General features: G+C 54.2%; 1 protein-coding gene across 1 annotated transcript in view; it reads right to left on the bottom strand.

The window, feature by feature from the left end:
- Klf13 (Kruppel like factor 13) overlaps nucleotides 1-23,143 on the bottom strand; it is a 52,224-nt gene extending 29,081 nt beyond the window's left edge. Inside the window, exon 1 of the mRNA XM_028872846.2 lies at nucleotides 22,091-23,143. Within this exon, the coding sequence (XP_028728679.1) occupies nucleotides 22,091-22,670 (580 nt within the window). The 5' untranslated portion in view covers nucleotides 22,671-23,143. The remainder of the gene's footprint in view (nucleotides 1-22,090) is intronic.
- Nucleotides 23,144-23,733: the final 590 nt, after the last annotated feature.

Genomic DNA, 23,733 nt, shown 5'->3' with positions numbered 1-23,733 from the left:
TCAGAGAAGTCCACCTGCCTGGCAACAACTCCCATTCCACTCATGCAGACGATGGACCTACTATGTCTTGAGTGGGCATCTAGGGGCCCTGTGCTGTTACTCTCCTACTTTCTCTAGCCTCCAAAGCCTCGGGTAATTGTCCAGGATCCGTGGGTCACAGACACTTGATGTCCACGGACCTTGTTCCCTTCCCAGACTATTATGTTTACATCATCAAGAGCTTAAGAGCAGAGGCTGCATGTCCGAGGACAGCTGAGGGTCAGAGCACCTGGCCCCAGGACTTCACAGGATGAAGCATGCATCATCCAAGAGACAGTCACAGCTCTGTGAAGGCTGCGGGTACGGTCCAGCAGCTTCAAGAACGTGATGAGTACTTGCGATGCATTCAGCAATACGTGGGTGATCGCATCCTACCACCTAACCTTATAGGTAGAAGTCCAGGGGATGTTGAATTAATCTGCTTTTTGTGGTTCCACACCCAAGTTTACATTGGCAGGGGAGGCACTGGTAGCTGTGACACACACACACACACACACACACACACACACACACACACACACACACACACACCGCAGCAATAGACCATGTCTGCCCAGGAGAAACAGGCTTCAAGCAGCCCCAAGGACCCGGGCCACAGGCATAATGGCACAGGCCTGGCCACACCACTTGCAGAGTCTTTCCTGCCATAGCCATCAGCATGTGGCCTCTCTGGTGCTGTGGGCTCCAGAAGAGACATAACCCACGCACTTAAGCACCAGGTACTCTAGGAGTATGAGGGGGTGAGGAAGTAACGCAGAGGCCAGAACCTGACTGAGGCCTAGGGTCAGCAGAGCACAAGACACACTCCCGTCTCCCTGTGTCCCAGTGCTGCCCTACAGGACACAGGCTTCCACATGGGTGGAGGTGGCTGTGGGTCCATCTGGAGTTCTGGGGAAACCATCACAGACCAGGCAGGCGATCTATGACAAATCCAGTTTCGGCTTCCTCTCCCTAAATGGGTGGCAGGAGCATTTCCCAAGGGGTCTGGAATGCCCCCAAGATGAAGAAACAGAGTTGTCTGTGGTCCTGCAGAGGCAGAGTGCAGGAAAAGGTCCCATGAAGAGGAGTAACAGACCTGCAGAAGACACAGAATCTAGCTCCACCACCATCGTGTTCACTACCTGATTCCACGAGCTGCACACACTGCGGTCTAAACGTCTCCCTCTGAAATTCATGCTGGAGTCTTCACACGGAACAGTGAGACCTCTGACAGGCGATCAGATGATCAGGCCACGAATCAGTCTCCATGGTTGGGATAGGGACCCCAGGAAGAAGAGTGTGTCTCAGGAAAATCTCAGACACTGAATCTGTAGCTGGCCTGACCTCGGCCTTCTACTCTCTAGAACTATGACAAATTCCTTCTGTTTATCAAGATTTCTGACCCAAGGTATATGACAGCGGCCCCAAATGATGAAGACATCGCCCTCCAGAAATAGCACATGCTAAAACTAACTCCAGCACAACTGAGGCACCTGGATGTAAGGTACCGGATGGGAGTCAGAGATGCAGACCGCAGTGGTTTGAATAAGGATGGTTCCCATAGCTCATGAATTTGAATGCTTAGCCATCAGTGAGCGGCACAGTGTGAAAAGGATTAGGAGGTGTGGCCTTTTGGAGGACCTGTGTCCCCGGGGGCGGGCTTTGAGGTTTCAAAAGCCCATGCCAGGCCCAGAGTCTCTCTCTGCTTATGGATCAGGATGTAGAGCTCTCAGCTACTGCTCCAGGACTACGTCTGCCTGCATGCTGCCACGCTCACCACCAAGAGATCATAAACTAACCTCTGAAACCGTAAGCAAGACTGCAGGCCAATGCTTCCTTCTGTAAGAGTTGCCTCGGCCATGGTGTCTCTTCACAGCAACAGAACTGTGACCAGGACACAGACTGAGCCCCAGACTCCCGCAGCCTGCAGCTCCTCTGCGGCCAGAGCAGGCAGGCAGCTTGTGCCTTGGCTGGCAGCAAAGGCTCCCGGGGCCATTTATTTCTAAGTCTTCAGTGAGACCAAAGCCAAACAGCTCTCCTCTCGGGTGTGCATCTTCGGGTGCTGCCAAATGTCTTCTTTGAGCATTTCTGTATCTGCAAAATGGTCTGCAGCAATGTCTCTACCACTTCCTGTAATAACGTGGGTACCCACGTGCACCCACACGTGGGCTTGCCGCGCATGCTGCAGCTTCCATCCAGAACACACAAACAGCCGCCAGCACTGCCCTCTGTGTTCTGTTGTCAAGCCAGGGTGCAGTCAGGTGAAGGGGTTGGCACAAGGCACCTGCTGCTCCCGTGTGCTTCTGCTGTGAACTTTTTTTTTTTTATATATATATACTTTATCCCTTCCAGGTTATTCTGGCAAAAGAGGTTAAGTGTCCGCTCCAGCTCCAGGCTTGACTTCAAGGAAGAAGCAGGGATCACCCTTATCGGAGACCTCCTCCACCAGCAAGAAAGCTCTAGGCTAAGTCTCATCCCTAGCTTTCAGACAAGCAGCAGCCTCAAGGGGGAGGGAGACCACAGAGTGGGGCCAGGGCCCCACTGAAAAGCAGGCCTTTGCTGTCTGCACTGGGGACCGGCGCCATCCTCGGGGGCTGGTAACCAGAAGCAGACACATTCCTACTCTACTAAACTGTATCACAACACGAAGGTGACCCCATTCCACAACACCCATGCAGCACAGGGGCCCAGACGTCAGGAGGGAGCACACTGGGCCCTTCAGGATACCCTTGAGCCCAGTGATCACAACTGCCTGTCGCCACTTCTTCCCTTGGCCTCCCAGGTCACCTGCCTGCCCCTCCTCAGCCTTTCACACTGGTGGGAGTCTGCTGTCGGTCTCTTTCATTTCTCAGAAGAATCATTTAACCCACAGACTAGGATCACACACCACCAGGGTCAAGGCAGCGTGTACAGCCAATCTCCTGAGGGTCCCTGTAGACTTACAAACGTTTGCCCTGTTCTAAACGGTTTACCCCCCCCCTCCACATTGTCATCCCCAACTCAAAATACCAAGGCAACTCCTCCGGCCCTGCACCCTCAGACTATCTCTGGGGGCTGAACCTTGTTTCTAACTCTAGCCAGACTCTCTTCTCTCATTCCCCACTCATATATGCTGATGACAGCAATTCCCACAGTGCACTAGCCCAGTGGGTCTCACAAAAGAAGTGGGTGGCCTTGGCATGCCCCAGGTAGTTCCCGGGGTGCATACAGAAGCCTTTTTCTCACAAGGCTAGTTCTGCGGCCCACAGAGCTCTCTGAGGACACCTGCTGATCCCTAAAGAGTGTCCACATCCCATACGACTCTCTAGTTTCTCAAGCCGAGCTTGCTCTGTGCCGTCACAGGCACAGGGACCAAGGTCCCAGCCAGGCCTGCCTGGTGGCACAGCCTGTTCCTGCTGCAGCCTTCCCTCTCCCTGGACCCCAGGGTGCCTCTTTCCCTGGGGCCTACATGGCCCTAAATGCACCTCCCCAGACCTTTTCTGAGCTGCTGGCGCACAGGGGTGGCACACAGGGGTGGCACACAGGATGCCCGTTAGGATGCACTGGCCATACCACACAGAACCCTATATATGGCCCCAGAGTACCCAGGACCCTCTACGGAGAAACTAAAAGATGTCGAGAGCATATTCATCTCTCCATCCTGGAGAAGGTGATAGATATCCTTGAAAGGGAAAAGATACAGACATCCACCATGGCCCTGTGCCCTCGCACCAAGGGTGGCCTGAACCGGATCACAGGTGGGCAGCAGGAGGCTTTGAAATGTGGGAGCAGCAGAGATGGAGGGGAGAGAATGGAGAGCTGTGGCCTGGGACTTCCCACTGCACAGGAAGCCAGGGTCCAGGCAATATACTAAGGGACGGGAAAGGAGCCAAGCTAAGGAAATCAAGTCCAGGATGGGCAAGGGTAAGGTGCCCACTGTAGAGGGTAACCTTATGGACTCTTGGGAGACAGGTCTGGACAGGAAAAGCCTGTTTATTTCAGGGTGCATTTCGCAGATCAGCATGGAGGTGCAGCCTGGTGTCTATGCAGAACCATCCCGGGGTCTGGCTAGCTCTGAGCACACAGGTGCTCTGGATGAACCCCCACTCTCCTCCTTGAGATAAGAAGGGAGCATACATACCCAACCAGCAGAGGCTCACTGTCCCCACAGGGCACCTGGTGGTGGGCAGGAGTGCAACCGGAATCCTCTCTTACGGATCATCATCGGCCTTCTGTGGAGCCTGGGGCAAACATGATTTCATGTGACTGAGAGTGTACGGAGCTGAGCTCATGCCAAGGCGGCTGTACATGAAGCAGAAGGCGACCCAGCAGTGTGTCGGTCCCATGACAGAGTGGGCGCAGTAGGCACAGCTGTCCTGGGCTACTGCCTCCCAACAGTGATGGCTCTCAGGCCCAAAGCACAGGCCCACCAGAGGAAGCCTACCCATTCGGGGACAGCAGAACCCAGAGGTAAGGAGAGGGCCACGGTGTGGGGCCAGAAGGCCCCAGAGCAGCTCATACCCTTCTTCCCTCAACCATGCCCACACCACATACTCACTGAAGGACTTTCGGTCCAGGATATGATCTGGTGACATACTTCCCTTGGGCCGCCCCTTACAGCTTGCCTCCAAGCACAGCACAGTCACTTGGGCCTAGACCTGCCCCACCCCAACACTCTAACCAAGCACATCCCTCCAGGCCCCGAGGAGGCTGGCCAAGAGGGCTGGGGCAGGAGCACAAGCTTCCCTCCCAGAAGTGCTCTCAGGCACCCCGGTCCTCAAGGGACAGGGGAACCAGACAAGCCAGGGCCCTCACAACATTCAGGGAACAAGGTCCCCATGTCACCTACCCAGCCCTTCCCAGTCACACCCCGCAACACACTAACAAGAGTCAGGTTCAGCATGTGCCACTGGTCAGAATTTCCCAACCCCTCTCTCTGCCTTTCACCCTCGACCCTGCCCATCCATCATCTCTCTCACAAGTCCAGGGCTTCTCCCAGGCTGCAGGCCAAACTCGGAAGGAACAGGAGGTGGCAAGTACCTGCCTCACACCTCCACAGCTCACGCCCAGCCCAGCCCTCTTCCTGAACTTCCCAGAAGCATCATGGGCAGAACACCTGGGGGTGCCAAGCAGCTCCAGACCAGGGCCTCAGCCTCTACTTGTCACCAAGAGTCTCCGCTCCACCCACTGGCTGCCTTCCCTCACGCGTCAGGGACAGGAGGGAGGGCCCTGCACCAGCCTTACAACAGCATGGCCACTTGGCCATGGACTGTGCTTCGTGTGTGTGTGTGTGTGTGTGTGTGTGTGTGTGTGTGTGTGTGTGTAAGGAGAAGAGACCCAGACAGGACAAAAGCATACCAAAGCAAAACACAAAGAGGACCAAAATAATAATAATAATAATAAATAAAAAAATAAATTTAAAAAATCCATGGAGTCCATTTTGTGTTAGTCAACTACTCCTGAGCATGGGGCCTGCCCTGGAGTGGGGTTGATGTTATCCACTGGAGAAAACTTAGAATTTCCTTTGCCAGCGGGTATCGATTGCACTAGTTTCTTCCTTAGGGGGTGGGATTTCGTATCCACTTTCCCTTCTCTATGCTGGGATTTTCTCCGGTTTGAACCCGTGAATGCTCACAGTCTCTGTGAATTCTTTGTTTCGATGCTTTCATGAGACAGAGAGAGAAAAAGAGAATGAGAATGAGAAAGTCAAGTTGGGTGGGCAGGGAGGTGGGGGGTGGGGAAGAGGACCTGGGAAGGGGAAAGATTTTCAAACTATATCATTAAAAATTTAAATTAAAATTAACGTAAATAAATAAATAATAATAATAATAAAAAGCCAAGCAGAGAGCGGAGCCTCGGCCCCTGAGTGAATATGAGGCCTCCTGCCCACAGGTAACAGGACAAAGGCAAGGCCATTATTGGGGAATCAGAAGAACCAAGGCTCTCAGGTACCAAGTGCTCACGAGGAGCTGGAAGCTGTTACTGGGTGCGTCCTCTCAAGGCTAAAGGCGGATTCCCCCAGCCAAAGGCATCCTTGAAAGTCAGGCCTTTTGTATACAAGTCACATTGACTTCTGTGGGCAATGACAATACACCTCCCATAGAGGAGAGAGGGGGACCAGCCACACAGAACCAACCCATGGCCTGAGTGGGCTGGACCAGAGACCACTCCCAAGCTGGATATCGTTCAGAGTGCTAGCCTTGAGATCCAGAAGTCTCAGCACCTCCCAAGCCTATTAAGGAGGCTAGGTTGGCTAATTCTATGTACTGGAGCCCAGGGTGCCTGCAAGCCACCCACTCAGGCCGCCCTAGGGAGACCTTCTAGAGGCACCTCCAGCAGGAGGTACAGGGTCATCATGCTGTGTTATGTGGGATGAGGGCAGAGCCTGAGCCCAGCTCTTTTTCCAGGCCTTTTTCTGTAGTTGTAAACTGTCACAAGCAGTGAAACCTAGGCTGAGATTCTACAGACCAGGGTGGAGTCTCCCGGACAGACACCTGGTCAGTACCCGACTCCACTGGTCTTCGTGTCTTAACATTCTCCTTATTGCTAGAGACAAAAAACTGGAGGCAAAAGCTCAGGATAGCACACGGCCTAGGCACATACAGTACAGGAGCGGATCTGGGAGGTTTCCTGGAAGATGGAGTCCGTCTTGTATGCCTCTGTCCTAATAGGCTTTCCTAACTACTCCACGGTCTTCACAACATCTGAAAGTGGTCAACAAACAAATGGCTTTGTCATTGCTTCTCCCAGGGTGGTGCTGAGCAGACACCTAAGCAGCAGGTCCTGCACAGGGTTCAGGGTAGCATCTAAAGAGGCACAGCGCAAAAGAAGGAAGAGACTGTCCCAAAGACCACAGGGACAGGACACAGAGATGCAAGGCAGCATCATCCGCTGTCCGAGCAAAGGGTCGGGACAGTGGAGAAGGCCAAGGCCACCTCATGTCCCAGGAAGAGTCCCCCTCCTGCACCCATCAAATAGGCGCCGCAGAGTGGCACCTTCTTAGGCACCCTCTGGAGCAATGAAATGGAGGGAGAAAGACAGGCCATGTTCTTATTTATAGTCATTCAACACATTCACCTCAGACCACACAGGAAGCATTTTCGTGCCAAATACACTAACTCAAAGATGCCAGGAGACAGGAAAGAGGTAAGAAAGAGTGTTTCACAGTCCAAGAGCCAACCTCAAAAACACTTCCGGGCTTCCCTTTAGGAAACAATTCTTGCATTCGCAAACAGAGTTGCTGCCCCAAAAAGAAAAGAACACACACACACACACACACACACACACACACACACACACACACACACACGGGGGGGTGGGGGGGGTGTTAAAGCTCCCCAAAGCAATCACTCAATCACTCTGGGAAAACAAGAAGAATGCCTGCTGAAACCATAACAGCCGAGGGAGGCCACAGATAACAGCTCCTTATGGAACTCATGTCTGCTCAAGGGTTCTACAGAAATACTGGGTATGTTTCTACAAACAGACTGCGAAGGACTCTCAGGTACAAAACCTGCCATGGCACCTCTAGGGTGTTAGTCTCCCTTGTCCAGGACTCTGGAAAGTATAGCCCACAGTACATACACCTGGACCCTGACTGTTTCCCTTTGGGTGGAATCACTCAGCAAGGCTCGAATTGCTGCCTACCGCTGTGAAACTGTTCAAAACTACAGACATGGAGGCCGTGGGGGGGGGGGGGGGGGGGGGGGGGGCACTGGCCCTCAGCCCACCTTGCCGTACCCAAGCCTTTCACCTTGAGGTTTCAGCTCATCTGCTTCTGATAAACTAGTCCAATTGAATACAATCTGCTGGTACCTGGGAGGTCTTGGTTACCTAGTAACAAACGAGACTCACCTGAGAAGAGGCTGCCACTCTCTCATCTGAGCACAGCTCAGCACCCAGCAACAAGGTCTCCATAGCAACACAAGGATGCTCTCGGAAGCTTCCTGTTCTGACGGGCACGACAAGAAGCAAAAACATCTATCTAGGACCCAAGCACAAAACTGCAGGACATGGGGCTGGAGAGATGGCTCGGTGGCTAAGAGCATTTGCTACTCTTACAGACGACCCAGGGTTCAGTTCCCAACACTCACACGGTGACTCACAAATGTCTCTAACTCCAGTTCTATGGGATGTGAAGCCCCTTTTGGCCTTTGCAGGTACTGCAATTCACGTGGTGAACTTACGGGCAAAATACACCCTAAAAACTGCAGGACATGAAATTCTGTTTTTTCAGGCTACACACACACACACACACACACACACACACACACACACACACACACGGAACCTGGGCACAAACCCTTCTTGGATGCCTAGGTCATTTTCTCTTCTGCCCTTAGAGGTCAGCATGACTACAGATGGAAATTAAGGACGAAAACTCAGGGTGGTATTCAGCCCACTCATACCTCAAGGCCAAACCTCCACGTTAATAAGACATATTATCTTTGTTTATGTAATAGGGCATAGCCAAGTGCATTCCTCAAAGCAAAGTGGCACAATAGGTAAGGAAATCGATGCCCAGTCTGGTGACCTGAGCTTGATTTCTGGAACCCACATGGGAGGGAGGGAGGAGGGAGGAGGGAGGGAGAGAGAGAGAGAGAGAGAGAGAGAGAGAGAGAGAAGTAACTCCCCCAGACGGCCTCTGACCTTCACGTGTATGCTGTGGACTGTGCGCGCACGCACGCGCGCACACACATACACACACACACACACACACACACACACACACTAACAAAACGTATAACTGTAAAAGCAAATTTTAAAAGATGAAACGCTGAGAGGTTTTTCGAGAAGGGTGCTAAGATGCGCCATCTGTGAAGCCTAACCTCACACAGCTGGTCAGGGATGGAGGCAGCAACACCACTAGGCTTCCTTACACATGGCACACGAAAGTCTCGAGTGATCGTGCTTTGGGTCCCTCAACACCCCTCAATGCAATGCTAGCAACTCAAGTGGTCTTTCTAAAACCTAAAAATAAAAATAAAAACAAAGAACAATTCTATGCTTGAAAAGGGTAGTATTAGGAGGGCCACATCTGACTTACAAAGAGTTGGGGGGAAAGGCATTCTCAGTCGAGGGGGAGCACCATGCAGCCCTCTACCCAGGAACTGGGCTGGGTCCCTTGCTGGGGGCCAGCGGCTGCTCCCTAGTGAAAGCAGGCAGAGCTGGGCCGTTTGGACTGTGGAAAGCAATGCCCGTATTGATTCTGAAATCGGCACAGGGAATCTGGAGAGCCCTTTGGTGCTGGGTCGGGGGCTCTGCCACACACGGCAACTCTAAGAGGCTGCAGAGTGCTTTCCCGGCAGGTCCACACTCAGGGTGGGCCCTGAGGACAGGGGATAAAGGGTCCATCAGACAGCCCAGCCCCCTTGGGACAGGACCCACGAGGCCCCGCGTGACCACTGGATAAACCATCCACCAGGTGACCTAGACCAGCCATTACTGGTCGGAAAACGAATGAATCAGCTTTCCTGCACACTCACCTGGCTCCTTGTTGGGGTAGGGAACTCTATACAAGGTGACCAACAGTCAGGCAGGGCACAGACCCCCACAAAACAGGAGGCCTGGGAACCTGCTGCTGAATCCACTCATGGGCCGGCCAGTCCCACAGGGACATCCCCACCAACAGCCAGGCATGCGGGCAGGAGAGCCTGGCCAGGTGCAGCTGGTCCAGGCGGCCAGGCTGCCTACAAGAGCAGTTGGAGTTTAACAGTGAACATGATCCTCCTTGGCACGGCTGAGGTGTAAAACCAGCTCACACCCCAGCCTCCTCCAGGAGGACTGGCCCTGGGCGGGAAGGCAGGTGGCCCCTGGGCTCTGGAAGCTCCACTTATGGGCATCTGAACACTCCAGGAGAAGAGAAGCAGCTCCCCAAAATTTTCCATGGAACTTAATCAGCCTCAAAGCCAATAAATCCTGGTGTGGTGTTTACGTAAGCGCTCCCAGCCTCTGGCCCCCAGCCAGTACTCAGAAGCCTACGCTGTGCCAGCTGTCGACAGTGGGGTGCCCTCTGTGCTGCCCCCACCCTGCCTCACCAACCTAAAAGAAAAAGTCAATGAATCACAGAAATGTTCCTCCTATAAAAAGAATATAAATGTTTATTAAGAAATTACAGGAACCAGGTCAGGCATTTTGCAATCTTAGTCATACTAGCTAATTAAAAAAAAAAAAAATCAAAATAGAAACCCATCTTAGAAACTTGAGACAATGAAAGCTTCTCTAGCCAGGAGCACTTGGAGCCCAGACTCGGCTTGGTTGTCAAGGCAACTCAGTATTTACCTCCAGTTCTGCTGTGTAGGAGGACCCTGACTGGGACCGGGAACAGCCAACCCAGCCACCTCCTCCCCAACACCACACAGGATGGGTGCCAGGGTGTCCCCAGAGGACAGAAGGAGGAAGCCACAGCTTCCCCCATGGCTGTGCAGATCTCCCCAGCAGAGCCACCTTATAGCACAAAGGAGAGATGCCTATATTCTCCTTCCTTCCAGGGCCCTGTGTCCCTGGTTCCTTGGGGATTGGAAACCACTGAAGGCAGGTTAAAAGCAGGTCGGGTCCAAAGTACAAGGAGGAAATTAAGAGTGGATGTGTCCAGACTGTACCCTCAGCTGGACAGCCCATGCCCACGCTCGGAGGCCCGGAGGAATGGAGAGCAAATTCCCCCTGTTCAACTACAGGTCCCTCTCCATACATGGAGGCCAGGCCCGTCCACACAGCCACTGCCAAGCACATTCCCTCCTGGCCTGCTCTTGCAGGGCATCAGGCTTGCTGAAGGGTTTGTGGTGTCACAGCAACCAATATCCCTGATACAGCCTGCACAACTGCCAGACATCTTCTGGCTGGCTTACATCCCAGGGAACAATTGTCCTGTGTGCTGGCTGAATGGCTCACACAAGTGCACACGTACACGCAAAGGCACATATGCACACAGGTACATATAGGCACATGCCCATACACACCCACATAAACTCTTTCTCACAAGCTGAGCTCCACTAGTAACTAGACAAGTGAGTTCAAAACATTGGATCATAACTCAGGTCAAAGCCAGATGTGAGAGAGAAGACCCGTAATTTTAGCTCCTGAGAGGCTGAGGCAGGAGAACTCCAAGTTCAAGCGCAGCCTAGCCAACTTCTTGAGATCACTGAAGGAGGAAAATCACTGGAGCTCAGGGGACAAAGTACTTGCCTAGCATGCACAAAACATGGGGTACAATCTCCAGAAGCGGAATATTGGGGCTGATGTTTTTCAAAAGCTAGAATGTGAACTCGGAGCACTACAATTATCCAAAGCAAAGTAATGCCAACCACCGGGACAGGCCACATCAGAGCCCGGTCTCTCCAGCCCGGGAGCTCAGGAAAACCAGCTTCAGGATTGTTAACATGGTAGAACCATGCGAGCATGGGGAACACTCTTGACTGCTCTCTTTCAGAGAGCCACACCCTTCCACAAAGCCTGCCAGGCACAGCCTTGACATATGGACATTCCGCAAAGCCCAGGGCTCACACACAGAAGACAGGAGCATGTCTCAAGCCAAGCAGCAAAAGGAAGCGCTCCGGGATGCAGATGAAGGCCCAAAGCCCCCATGTGTCTCAGGGGCTGCCACTTCTGCCCATTGCAACTTCACTTGGGCTGGTAGTCAAAAACAGGCTCAGAGACAACATCCTGAGCACGACACCTCTATGATGGGGACCCAAAAGCCACCCACCCTCTTGCAGGTGGGAGAGGACCATGGGAGAAACACGTAGGTACCATCACCAATAAGCAAAACCAAGGCTGTGGTGGTGGGGTGCTGAGGGCAACGAGAGATGCAGGCTGGAGAAGCACGGACCAAGACAATGGAGAGCCTGCTAAGGGCCAGACTGCACTCAACTTTACGTATCTGCGTGTGACTGGCCACTATGTAATTAACTCATGCTCACCATCCTTGTTCAGACGACATGTCTGGGGTCTGTGTTGGAAAGAAGCCCAGGATCCCCCTGGTACTCACCTCCAGGTCCTAGGCCTAAGCGTTCCCACAACTCCAGTCAACCTTCCGAGCATACACTTCTGGGCCCCGCCAAGAGCACCTAGGAGTTTGGTCTCTGGGCACCAGTCTCCTCTGACCCCTTCTTCCCAGTGCCTCTTACACAACCCTATTTCCTACTTCCCAAGCCAAGCTCTTTGTTGTTTCTCTTTCCCATCCCTTGTGTGTGTGCATGCGTGTGCATGGGTGTGCATGTGGAGCAGGTACTTGTTAGCGTGAATGTGCATGCATGGGGTGCATGCAAGTGGACATGGGCAGTGTGGAGACCCCAGGTCAACTGTGACTATCTTTCTACTTTTTTTTATTTTTTTCGTTTTTTGTTTTTTGGGGTTTTTTTGGAGACAGAGTCTCTCATTGAACCTAGAGCTCACTGATTTAGCTAGGCTGGCCAGCCAATGAGGTTGGGGGATCCTCCAGAGTCCACTCCCGCCCCCTAGGCAGGAAGTGTTGGGGTTACAGGACCACGGTGCCTCCACAGCTTTTCACACAGGTTCTGGGGATCTGAACTCAGGATTGTTTGCTTACATGGAAGGCAAGCCATTTTCCCAGTCCTATTCTCTTTAGAGTTAAGAACAATTAGGGCTCAGAGAAGGAATTCACAGGAGTAGGACATTCCTGCTTTTATCGCAGGCCTGACACATACTCAGGTGTAGCTGAAAAATGACTCTTAGGCTTCCCTAGACCCACCTGTACACCTAGAGAACTTCACGGGAGATTTGTTCCTTGCCAAAGACTGGACCTCCCTCACCAGGAGGAAACCCAGTCCCCATGAAGAAAGGCTCATCTGCCCTGGGATCCTACATATGAAACCCTAAGGGTCCCTCAGTTCCGTAAACCTAGGGGCTTCTGCTGTGTTCAAAGGCTCTCCTTCCTGTAGGGAGAGAGACAGGCCAGGGAAGGACCACATACCCACAAAGTTTGAACTGCTGCTCTCCAGAAAGCAAAAAGGAGGCCCTATCTCAGGCCCCATGTGATCTGTGCTAGCCACTTGGGTGGGGCAAGGTGAGACTGTGTTAAGTCTCTGGCTGCTTCCAACTGCCATCCACAGGCAGCCAACCAGTGCCAAAGCTTACCTTTACAAGTCCCCTCAAGACAGGAGCCCAATGAAGGCACTGAGCCACTGACTCTTGGGCAAGTGGCTTTTATTACTCGGGGATCAAACAGAACCTCACTCAAGCCATACAAGCATTCTACACTGAGCCACACCCCCAAGGCCCTGGTGCGTATCTTGGGTCCCCATGTCTTGCAAAAGCTCTTCCATGATGCACCCTGGGTCTGGCTCCAAGGAGACAAGCCTGCCCTGTCCCCCATACCCCAGTGGCAGCTGTACAAGGACATTTAATCTAGGGCTTCAAGCCTCAGGGCTTTTCTAAACAGGTCACCTTGGGACAGACTGGCCAATGGCCACGGAGTGTGGCCAAGTTCCTGGTTAGCAAGTGTTTTTGTGTGATGAAGTTCAAAAATGAGAACAATAAACAGGTGCCCACCCCCACCCACAAGGGAAAAAAATCTCTGGAAGTATGCTCTTGGTTTGTTTAAAACAATGCTGGAAAGGAGGGGCCTGTCAAAGATACATTCTGGCCCACGGTACCATGCTGTGTTCCACCAAATGTGCATGTGCAACACACCAACACACACACACACACACACACACACACACAAATAAAACTGACTACAGATAGGTAGTACTGAGAGCATTAGAATACACACACACACACACACACACAAATAAAAACAATGACTACAGATAGGTAGTACTGAGAGCATTAGAATACACACACACACACACACACACACACACACACACACACACACGCATCACTCAGAAGGAGCTTAAGTTCAGGGCAAGCCTGGGCTAAATAGCAAGACCCTAGCTCAAAAAAAAAAAAAATCAAGGGAAAAAAATGAGAACTGACTAGGCATATGGATACTTCTTTACCACAGCTCTACTTCCAAGTGAGGGAACCCTGTGCCTCCCTCAGGAGCAAGACTCATAAAAAGCTCAGGCACAGTTGTTGGGGGTGTGGGTGGATCCTGAATTAAAACGAGAAATAGAAAGCAGAGTGTCCATATAGCCACCATACCCCCTGGTTCTGGATGCCTGGCTCAGACACGACGCGGACACTACGTTTACCTGTCTTAGGGTGTCTACTGCTGCGATAAAACACAAGGCGACTCTAGGAAGAGTGAGTTTATCTTGGGTTTACGGTTCCAGAGGACTAGGTTCCATAATGGTGGGGCCAGAGGGTGGCAGACACGGTGGCTGGACCTGGAAGTTGAGAGCGAGAGGGCTCACACCTCAAACCTCAAGCAGGAAGCTAAGAGAGCAACTCAAAATGGTGCCAGTTTTTAAACTCTCAAGGCCTGCCCCTAGTAACATGCTTCCCTAGCAAGGCCACATCTCCTGGGCCTCCCTAAGCAACACTAACTAGGGATCTTCACAACACGTGTCTATGTGTGAGTGTGTGTGTGCGTACACACACAAACATTCAAAGGGTAAAGGCAGAGCTTTTGCTTGAAAGATCATCACTCTGGCTTCCAACAAGTACCTTAGACCTAATCCATTCCTGCCACGGACAGCCAACAGCTGGGGTTCAGGTCCCCATTACACTGGCCTATGACCATGGCTGGAGTACACTCTGTGCCTAGGAGCCTGGTGCCAGCTGCTTTATTGCCCCAATCTGATACAGAAGTTGCACACACAGCCAACTTCTGAACTGCCAAGCCAACTTCTGAACTGCCAAGGTGGAGAGACATTTATTTCCACTTTGATGGGAAGCTGATTTCTTGAGGAAAAACCCCATTTAGAGATGTAAAATTAAAAAACAAAAACCAAGCTAACAAATTCTACAGACTCAGGTATGTGGGCACAAAAGGGTTCTGTTTTCTTGAAAGTAGGTAGATTCTCATCAGGACCTTACAGGTGCTGGTGATACCAACCATCCAGACATAAGAGCAAGCCAAGTGAGGGTATAGGAGGTCAAGCCAAAAACGATGCCAACTACCTTTGAGCTGCTATAAATGGACCTGGAAGCCCTTTCATTACAAGCAATGTGCTGCTGTATTTGTCTGGAGAGGGCAGTGCCTCAAGTTCCCTCAGGATACTGTTAGATTTTATTTTTATTTACATTTCTTTCTTTCTTTTCTTTTCCTTTTTGAAACAGGGTTTCTCTGTGTAACAGCCCTGGCTGTCTTGGAACTCCCTCTGGAGATCAGGCTGGCCTCGAACTCCGAGATCCACCTGCCTCTGTCTCCTGAATGCTAAGATTAAAGGCGTGCACCACCGCCGCCGGACTACCCTTTAACTTTGAAAGCCATCAACAAAAGCAGCGACCCTCAACCTCCAACACTTGTTCAGTCAAGGATGTAAGAATATTAGATAAAGAAACCAACCAGGAGTATGCAGGCGGATGAGCACAAGGCCAGTGGCCAGTCTCAGGGCAACAGCCCACAGGCTGGTTAGTATTAAGAAAAGCATGTCCCTCTACAGTGGAGAGTCAACAAGCACCATCTTAACCATGTGATAGAGCAAGGGAACTAGTTGACATTCTTTTCCCTGCCAGTTCTGGTAACAGAGATGCCCAACATCACCAGTCACTTTTTAGTTTTGTTTTGTTCTGTTTTCTGAGACAAGGTTTCTCCAGGCTATCCTGGAACTCACTCTGTACCTCAGGCTATCCTCAAACTCACAGAGATCCACCTGCCTCTGCCTCCCAAGTGCTGGGATTAAAGGTGTGAGCCACCACCGCCCAGCTTGATCAAACTTCTTAAAAGTTATACTTACTAAGTGTGAGGTATCAAATCAGTCCAGGCTATGGGATGTTCTCCAGGACAAATGGGCTCCATTCTAAAAATGCCAGTGTCTCAGGTTAGAGAGATAGCTCAGTGGTTAAGAGCACTTGCTGCTCTTGCAGAAGACCTGGGTTCAGTTCCCAGAACATTCATGATAACTCACAACCTGTAGCTCCAGTTCCAGAAGATCTGATGCCCTCTCCTGACCACCTCAGGCACCAGGAATGCACAGGGGACACAACATACATGCACGCAAAATACCCATACACTTAAATAAATAGGGGGAAAAAAAATCTTTTAAATGTCAGTTTCTCAAATGGCCAGAAGACGGGCTGTTGTTGACAAAGTGTGTTGCCTAGACAGATCCTGTGTGGAGATTTTGGGGACCCTTGTGGAAACAGAAGACAGAGCCTTACAGAGAGGGAGTAAGGGAACAGAGCATGGTACAGTATCAACTGCCCAGTCTGGGGAGACACACAGTGCTGCTCACTGCCCCACCCCCTAGGCACCCGAGCAGTCATACAAACGAGGGCAGGGGTGACCATAGCTCTGTAATACCAAGGTAAGCTTTGCCTGCCTGTGTCACTCAGAATGCTGGTCCAAGAAGTGTGGCAAAGGGGCACATGGTAGGTGTGTCCAAACTCAGAAGCACACTGCCCAGGGCAAGCAAGCCCTTGATGCACCCGCACCTGCAGTGTGGGCACTTTTTAACCATCCTTATTCGAAATGAGTGCTTCTACTAGTTCTACATGTGGCTGCACACTCCTGAAATCCGAGCTACCCAGGAGGTTGACCAGAAGTTGAACGTCACCCTTGGCTACATGGGAAGACCCTGCCATGCAGGATATAAGTAAAGAAGATATAAGGTAAAAAACTCGTAGGGATGCAGCTCAGTGATAGAATGCTTGCCTAACATGCCTAGGTTTGACCCCCAGTACCACAAACACAAACAACCAACCCTTCTGAAGACGTACAAAGAGGCCTAATATCCAGCATGTAGTCTGGGAGTGTCAGAGCTGTGGTTGAGAAACGACCTTGTCTCTCTAGATCCACGGTTCTCAACCTGTGGGTCACAATATTTACATCACTATTCCTAACAGATATTTATGTTATTTACCAAACATTTACATTACTATTCATAAGAGTAGCAAGATTACAGTTATGAAGCAGCCAACAAAAATAATTTTACGGTTTTAAGGTTGAGAACCACTGGCTTTCCATGTTTTTCGGGAGCCATTTAAACTGCCTTCTCAAAGTACAAACCAGATACACTTTAACACTCGGGCACCTGGAAATCTCTGTGAGAATGCTGGTTTGTACAGGGTCTCTAAGGCAGGCCCCAGGGCTGCTGGAAGCAGAACCATAGGCACCCCGGCACTGAGCGCCTCCCGTTTCTTCAGGTGTGTATTTAAAGGCACACACATCCACAAGTGCGTACATGAGTCACTTACAACTTGTTTCCTCACTCGCCTTTTTTTTTTTGGTTTTTCGAGACAGGGTTTCTCTGTGTAGCTTTGCGCCTTTCCTGGGACTCACTTGGTAGCCCAGGCTGGCCTTGAACTCACAGAGATCCGCCTGCCTCTGCCTCCCGAGTGCTGGGATTAAAGGCGTGCGCCATCACCGCCCGGCTCCTCACTCGCCTTTAGCGGCTTGGGATATAATTCACCTGTCCCTTTGCCCTGCTACATCTAAGAAGCAAGGAACCACGGGTGGAAGGAACCACGGGTGGCAGCAGGAACAAGCAGGACCTGGGGGCACAAAGGCTGCCACAAGCTCCTTCCCATGACTGCCAGGCAAGGCCCCTCTCTGGAGGACTGGAGGACTTCTAGCACTGTGTACCCCAGATCCGAGGCCTCTTCTGGAGTGGGCTCTAGCCCAGGACTTACTCTTGCCTGTCAGTACACCCCAGCCCCCGTCAGGCAAGCAGCCTGGGTGCCAGGAGGCACACTTAACTGCCACCGGGACTGAACAGTGGGTGAGCACTTCCGAGGGCCTGGAAAAGCCAGAGCAAAGGAAGCCAGGAGAGGAGGCACAGGGCAAGTGGGAGCTAGCCTGGTCTGCAGAGTCCAATGTGGGTCTGGACTCTAAAGCTCTCCATGAGAAAAGAACGGGAAATAAAAACTCTTTTTGAAAGGCGGTGGTGATACAGCAAGTCTCTCCCTCCGCCCAAGGGAGACCAAGAAGTGCAGCTGGTTCCTTGTCCTACAGGCCAACGGGCTCCACATGTGCTATAATCAGCTCGTGAGTAATGTCACCAGGTCTCTATAGAATCATCCACTCCTCGGCATCAAGACGGTCACCTACCAGGTAGACAGCAGAACCAAATCCTGTGCTTTCCATGGGTGACAAGAGGTCACAGAAGTCATGGCCTGGTCCTATAACTGACCATACCATCAAACACTCACACCATAAAGAACACTATTGTCTCCTTAAGTAAGCACATGGAATGAACCCCGCAGAGGATCCTACTGATGCACTTCTTAAATGGCAATGCGGTATGCACACATGCAAATCCACAGGAGATGCCTGGAAAGAGACGCACAGTGCAGGTAGCAATAGGTAGCTGGGAGACAGTTCTGTGCGCTACTTGTAAGGGTTCAGAAGAGACCACTGGCAGTCTGGGGTTTGGGGCAGGGCTAGGAGCCATTGGTAGAGGCATGTTCCTAGACAAAGGGCTGCCCATCAAGGAGCTTGGCTCTACCCTAGGTAAAAGAAGTCCTGCCTAAGGCGGGTGGCGGTGGTGGTGGTGGTGGTGCACGCCTTTAATCCCAGCACTCAGGAAGCAGAGCCAGGTGGATCTCCGTGAGTTCAAGGCCATCCTGGTCTACAGAGGGTGATCCAGGACCCAAACTACACAGAGAAACCCTGTCTCGAAGGGAAAAAAAAAAAAAAAAAAAAAAAGAAGTCCTCTCCAAGCCATCCTCTGCTCAGATAGAAGACTGATTTCTGGGCAGTTAGGTTAGAGAGTGCCAGTGAGAAGAGGCCCAGCAGCATCTTGGAAAGGAGGCTCTGAGGTCAGAGCGCACTCCGAGGAGGCTGAAATACACTGTCCAAGAATCCCATGCAGAAACAAATCCCCACCTCAGTGGGGAAGGATAAATTTTCAGGCTAACCTCGACTCTGAATTAATTCAGGAGACAGTGAGAAGGATCTTATTGTACTTCCCATCCCCTGCTCCAATCAAGAGCCGGTGACCACAAACCTTACCCCTGCCTCCAGGGAGGGACTATACTCAACACTGTGCTTACCTTCCTCGGGGTATCTTGGGGGCCACTAAGTAGCCCAGCCCAGGCAACATACAAGGAGATATTTTGGTTCTAGGTGCTACAAGGATAACAGCATGAAATAGTTTTGAAAACAATTCTTTATGGGAACAAAGAGGTCATAGGAATCTATTCAGGGTATGTCAGAAGTCTGAGTGGACCACCATTCCACCGCAGACCCACCAGCCACGCCAGACTCTCCAAATGCAGGAGAGCTTGCTCCTCAATGGACTAGGCCTTCTAGAAGTCCTCCATTTCCACCTCAAATCCCCCAGCCTCCAAAACCACCTGCTCCTGGCCTTGCTACTCCTCCAAAAGTAAGGTTAGCAAATTCCCCAAGTATAAGCTGAGAGGTCCCAATTAAATAAACAAGTGGCTTGGACTTGTTTATTTGCTTGTTTGTGCATTTTCTGTAACACCAACTACTGAAATGCGAGAGGCAAGGGTCCACCGAACTACTAGGGAGGGAGGGGCCATTACCTCGTAGCTAAGCAGGAGGGGAGCTCTTTGCAAACAGCTCTTCAGGCGTCCATATCAGAGGACAGCCTTGGCTAGGGACCCTTGCCCTTTCCAAAGGCACTAAACATCAAGCCCTCACCCCAGCTTTCCAGGTGGTCATGGCACATGTCACAAAACCACAGCGAGGCTGGGGAACAGCTCCACATCACAGAGTTGCCGGCTACCTGTTAGCTAAGGTGGCTGTTATAATCACTCCTGTCAAAAACAATTGCTCTCAAGGCCGGTATTGGGATGGAGCAGGCATGGCACGGCCTCGGTTAGCCACTGCCCGCTGTGACTCACACACCAAACCACATCCACGCCAGAGCCAGCGCCTATGCGGAAGCCCCTGGGACCACCTTGCTGGAATCTCCCCTCTGCCCAACACCTTCACTATTTCCCTTACGAATGTGAGTTAGGTAAGCGCTGCAAGATCTGGCAATGGCTTCCCAGGGCTTTTCCCGATCAGAGGCTGAACCAGACTCCACCCAGAGGCAGGCATCTGAGATGTGCAACTATCGTCATCAGACTCACCTGGGTACCAAATAAAATGCAGCCTAGACATCTGCAGACTTCCAATGCCCCCACCTCCCCCAGCTCTCCAGAGGGCCTGGAACTCTACAGCCACCCAAAGGTGGCGCCTCCCTCTTATCTCAGCATACAAGGAGGGCGGCCCCGGTTGCCTACCCTTGGTCGTACAGCACACTATTGGCACTCAAAAAGAAGGCCGGCTCTATCCTCTTCTACCTGCTCTTGAGTTTCCTGGCGCTCCGGAGAGAATGGCTCCCTCCCCACTACGGAAGACGCGGTCCTCAGCGCCCCCAAACGTTTTCTAAACGCCAACTGAGGCTGAAAGGAGGAGCGAGGCAACAAGGAAAAAAACATCTTGGACCCAACCCGCCCACGACGACCAGCCCCTCCCTACAGGCAAGTCCTCTGCCTTTCACCAGATCGGCTACCCGGTACTGCAAGTGGGAAGCCACGGTGAAATATGCTGCACCCAGATTTCTCAATCCGATAGCTGGTCGCCGAACACCCCAAGCCCCACCCAGCACTCTTGGTCCATCAGGTTCTCTGAACCCAGCTCTGCTCCTCCCCCACGGCCACACCCACCCCGGCGGCCGCTTTTCCTAGCAGAACTGGGAGCCCTACCGAAACCCCACCCACCTCCCGGGCTCACACACCATTAATTTTGACTCTAAATGCCTGGAGATGGCCCGGCCTTCACTCAACCCCATCACCTGCCACGCGGTTTGGGCGGCCATAGCAAAGGGCTAGGACCATCCCCCCCCCCCCAACCCCGCCTCTGCGGAAAAAGTTCGCCTGAGAACCCCTAGCCTAGAAATCGGCAGAGCTCGGGCACGCCCCATTACAAACGGGCAGAAAGGCCTTGAGCTTTAGCCTCCACGGCCTCAGTGTCTTCCTGTGCTTTTTGGTCAGCCACTTAACTGTTTTAGCAACAACAACAAAAGTACAGCCCCTGGTAACAAAGCAACGCAACTAAGTGTTTTGTAGTGAACTTGCCTCAAAGCTGTAAAAAGAGTTCAGGATTACAGAAGAGTTTCCGTGAGCTCAAAGGAAATACAACGAAATGTTTGCACCGCTGTGTTAAAACCAAAAAACAAGGCGGGGGGGGGGGCTTCCATATACGAATCAACTACCGAGTTTGGGGCCCGAGCGCTGCGAAGCGGTGCCCGGAAACCACAGAAGCGAGTGACCCTACGCCACCCCAGGTTGCAGGCTCAGGCGGGCGGTCCTGGTACAGGTGCCACCTACCCGCGCCCAGCCCAGGAGCAGGTGAAAGTTGGGCCAGAAAGGGCGGTGAACAGAGCGCGCCTTCCTAGAGAAAGCGGAGCAGCCCCCTGCGGCCGGGCGCGCCCCCGCCGGCCGGATGGGCTGGGGCTCCTACAAAGAGCCGCGGGTGGGGAGCGAGGGCTGGGACCGCCCCCCGCGTCGGCCAGCGCCGCCGCTGGGTCGGGTTGCGACAAATTAAACCTTAGAGCGCTGGAAAAATTACAGGAAGAAGAGAGCGAAGAATGTGCCGAGTGGCTGAAGGGATCTCTGTCCCCGGGTGAACTTCGCCCGCCCGGGCCGGCCCCTCCCTAGCCAGAGCGCGCCCGGAGGCCTGGGGAGGGGGATGGCGAGGCTCCAGCCCCGGGAGCACCCACGCCCCAATCGGGGTGCGCCGACCGCCCCCCCCAACCACCTCGAGCGCACCTGCCCGCGCCGCCCGCAGCCCGGATGACGACATCTACCCCGCGGCCCCGCCCCAAGAACCCGGGAGGGGGCGTGCCCGATGGGGGCGCGGTCGCCGAGAGGGCGCCGGCTCCAAGCGCCCCGGCCAGCGTCACGCGAGGCCGGAGCGCCAGGGCAGGGGCGCGGCCGCGATCGCCCACAGCTCCCGGCTCCCCGCCCCCCACAGCCCCTCGAGCGCTGGGCCCGGAGCTCTGGGGGCGTGGCCGGCCCCCCGAGCAGTCCCTAGTCCGCTCGTTCGCGGCGTTCGGGCCGCCCCACTGACCTGTGTGAGTTCTCAGGTGCGCCTTGAGGTGCGACGATTTCCCGTAAACTTTCTCGCAGCCCGCGTAGTGGCACTTGTGCTTCCTCTGCGGGGACTCGAGGTCGGCGCGACTCCGGCCCCGCCGACCCCTTTGTCTGAGGCCGGGCTCGCCGCTCCCCGCGGGGCCCGGCTCCGGCTCCAGTGCCGCCTCGGGCTCGCTCCACGCGGGGCTGGGGGGCGCGGCCGGCGCGCCTGCTTGTCCCGGGGAGGCGGGCTCTGGGGCGGGCGGCGGTGCAGGGGGCGCGGGCGGCAGGCGGCAGGGGGTCCTCGCCTTGCGCGCAGCGGCCCCTTCTCTGCGTTCCGCGGGGGCGGGCGCGGGCGCCTGCTGGTTGAGGTCCGCTAGGATCCGCGCCACCACGAAAAGCGAGGCGCTGTCCTTGCCGTCGCGGCGCTCGTCAACACGGGGCAGTGTGGGGGCGGCGGCGGCCGCGCCCTCGGGCCGGGGCTCAGTCCCTTCCCGCGGCTCGTGCACGACTGCGCGGCTGGACATAGACACGAGGCACTCGGCGGCAAAGTGATCCACATAGGCGGCGGCTGCCATGCTGCGGGCTCGGGCGCGCGGTGCTCTCGCAGGAGTCGTCAGCGGCGCATCCGCACCCACGGCCTCCGGAGAGCGGCGGGGGGCGGGGGCGCGGCGCGCCCTCTTCTCCGGCTGGGCTGGGCTAGGCTGGGCGCGCAGCCGCTTCTGCCGTCACCCGCGCGGCTCCGCGTCCGCCTGGCCGGGTACTGGAGGGTGAGCGCATGGGGGGCTCCAACGAGGAGGGTCCGCGTGCGGCGTCAAGGCCCGCTTGTCTTACGGATGTCGAGCGGCGATGTTAGGCAAGACCCCTGCAAGTTGCGGTCGCAGTTCCACCGTGCATTGTGGCAGGCGGGACAGCCTCCGTGCGCGCCGCGGCTCGGTGTGGGCGGACCGGCCCCGGGGGTGGGCGGGGCCGGGGCCACATCTGGACCCGACGTCAGCCCCCAGCCACATCCTGGCGGCGCAGGTTACAGGCGGCAGCGGCCGCAGGGAGCAGCGCGCACGAAGGGGGCGGGGAGCCTGGAGCGCGCACCAGAGGGACGGTGCGGTCGCGCGCCCGCGCCCTGGGGAGGGGCGTGGCTAGTGGCATTCGCGAACGCCATTGGCTCTGGAGTGCTCTATCTCGCCAATCCGGGCCTCCAGAGGGCTCTACTGGCCGCGGGGACCTGCGCGCGCCAGTGGGCGTGTCCCTGGACCGGCAGGAGGCGGGGCGGAAATCGGAGCCCAGCGCGGGGCACGGTGACGCACGACGTTCGAGGGTGGCGGGCCGCGGTGTAGCGGCGCAGGGCTAGGGCGCGTGCCTCCCGCAGCGGGAACCCCGCCGGGCCTTTCCGTGCCGGAGCTTTTGTGCGCAGGCAGCCGTGGGTGGCGCGAGAGGATGGCAACGCTGGGGAGGGCACCCTGTGGTCGCTCCGCCCGCTGGGAGCGCGGGCGAGGTGGCGTATCCGTCTCAGCGGGACCTAGGCGGCCGGCCTCGCCTATGGGCGGGACACTGCCTCTCCTCACCCCACCGCAGCGGAGTTCTCGGGTGGCCGGGCTTGTATTGCAGCCTCCGGCCACCTCCACACTCTGCCCCCATTGAGCT

Source organism: Peromyscus leucopus, chromosome 1 (assembly GCF_004664715.2).
Source record: "Peromyscus leucopus breed LL Stock chromosome 1, UCI_PerLeu_2.1, whole genome shotgun sequence".
NCBI classification, from domain to species: domain Eukaryota; kingdom Metazoa; phylum Chordata; class Mammalia; order Rodentia; family Cricetidae; genus Peromyscus; species Peromyscus leucopus.
This window is presented reverse-complemented; position numbering and strand designations above follow the sequence as displayed.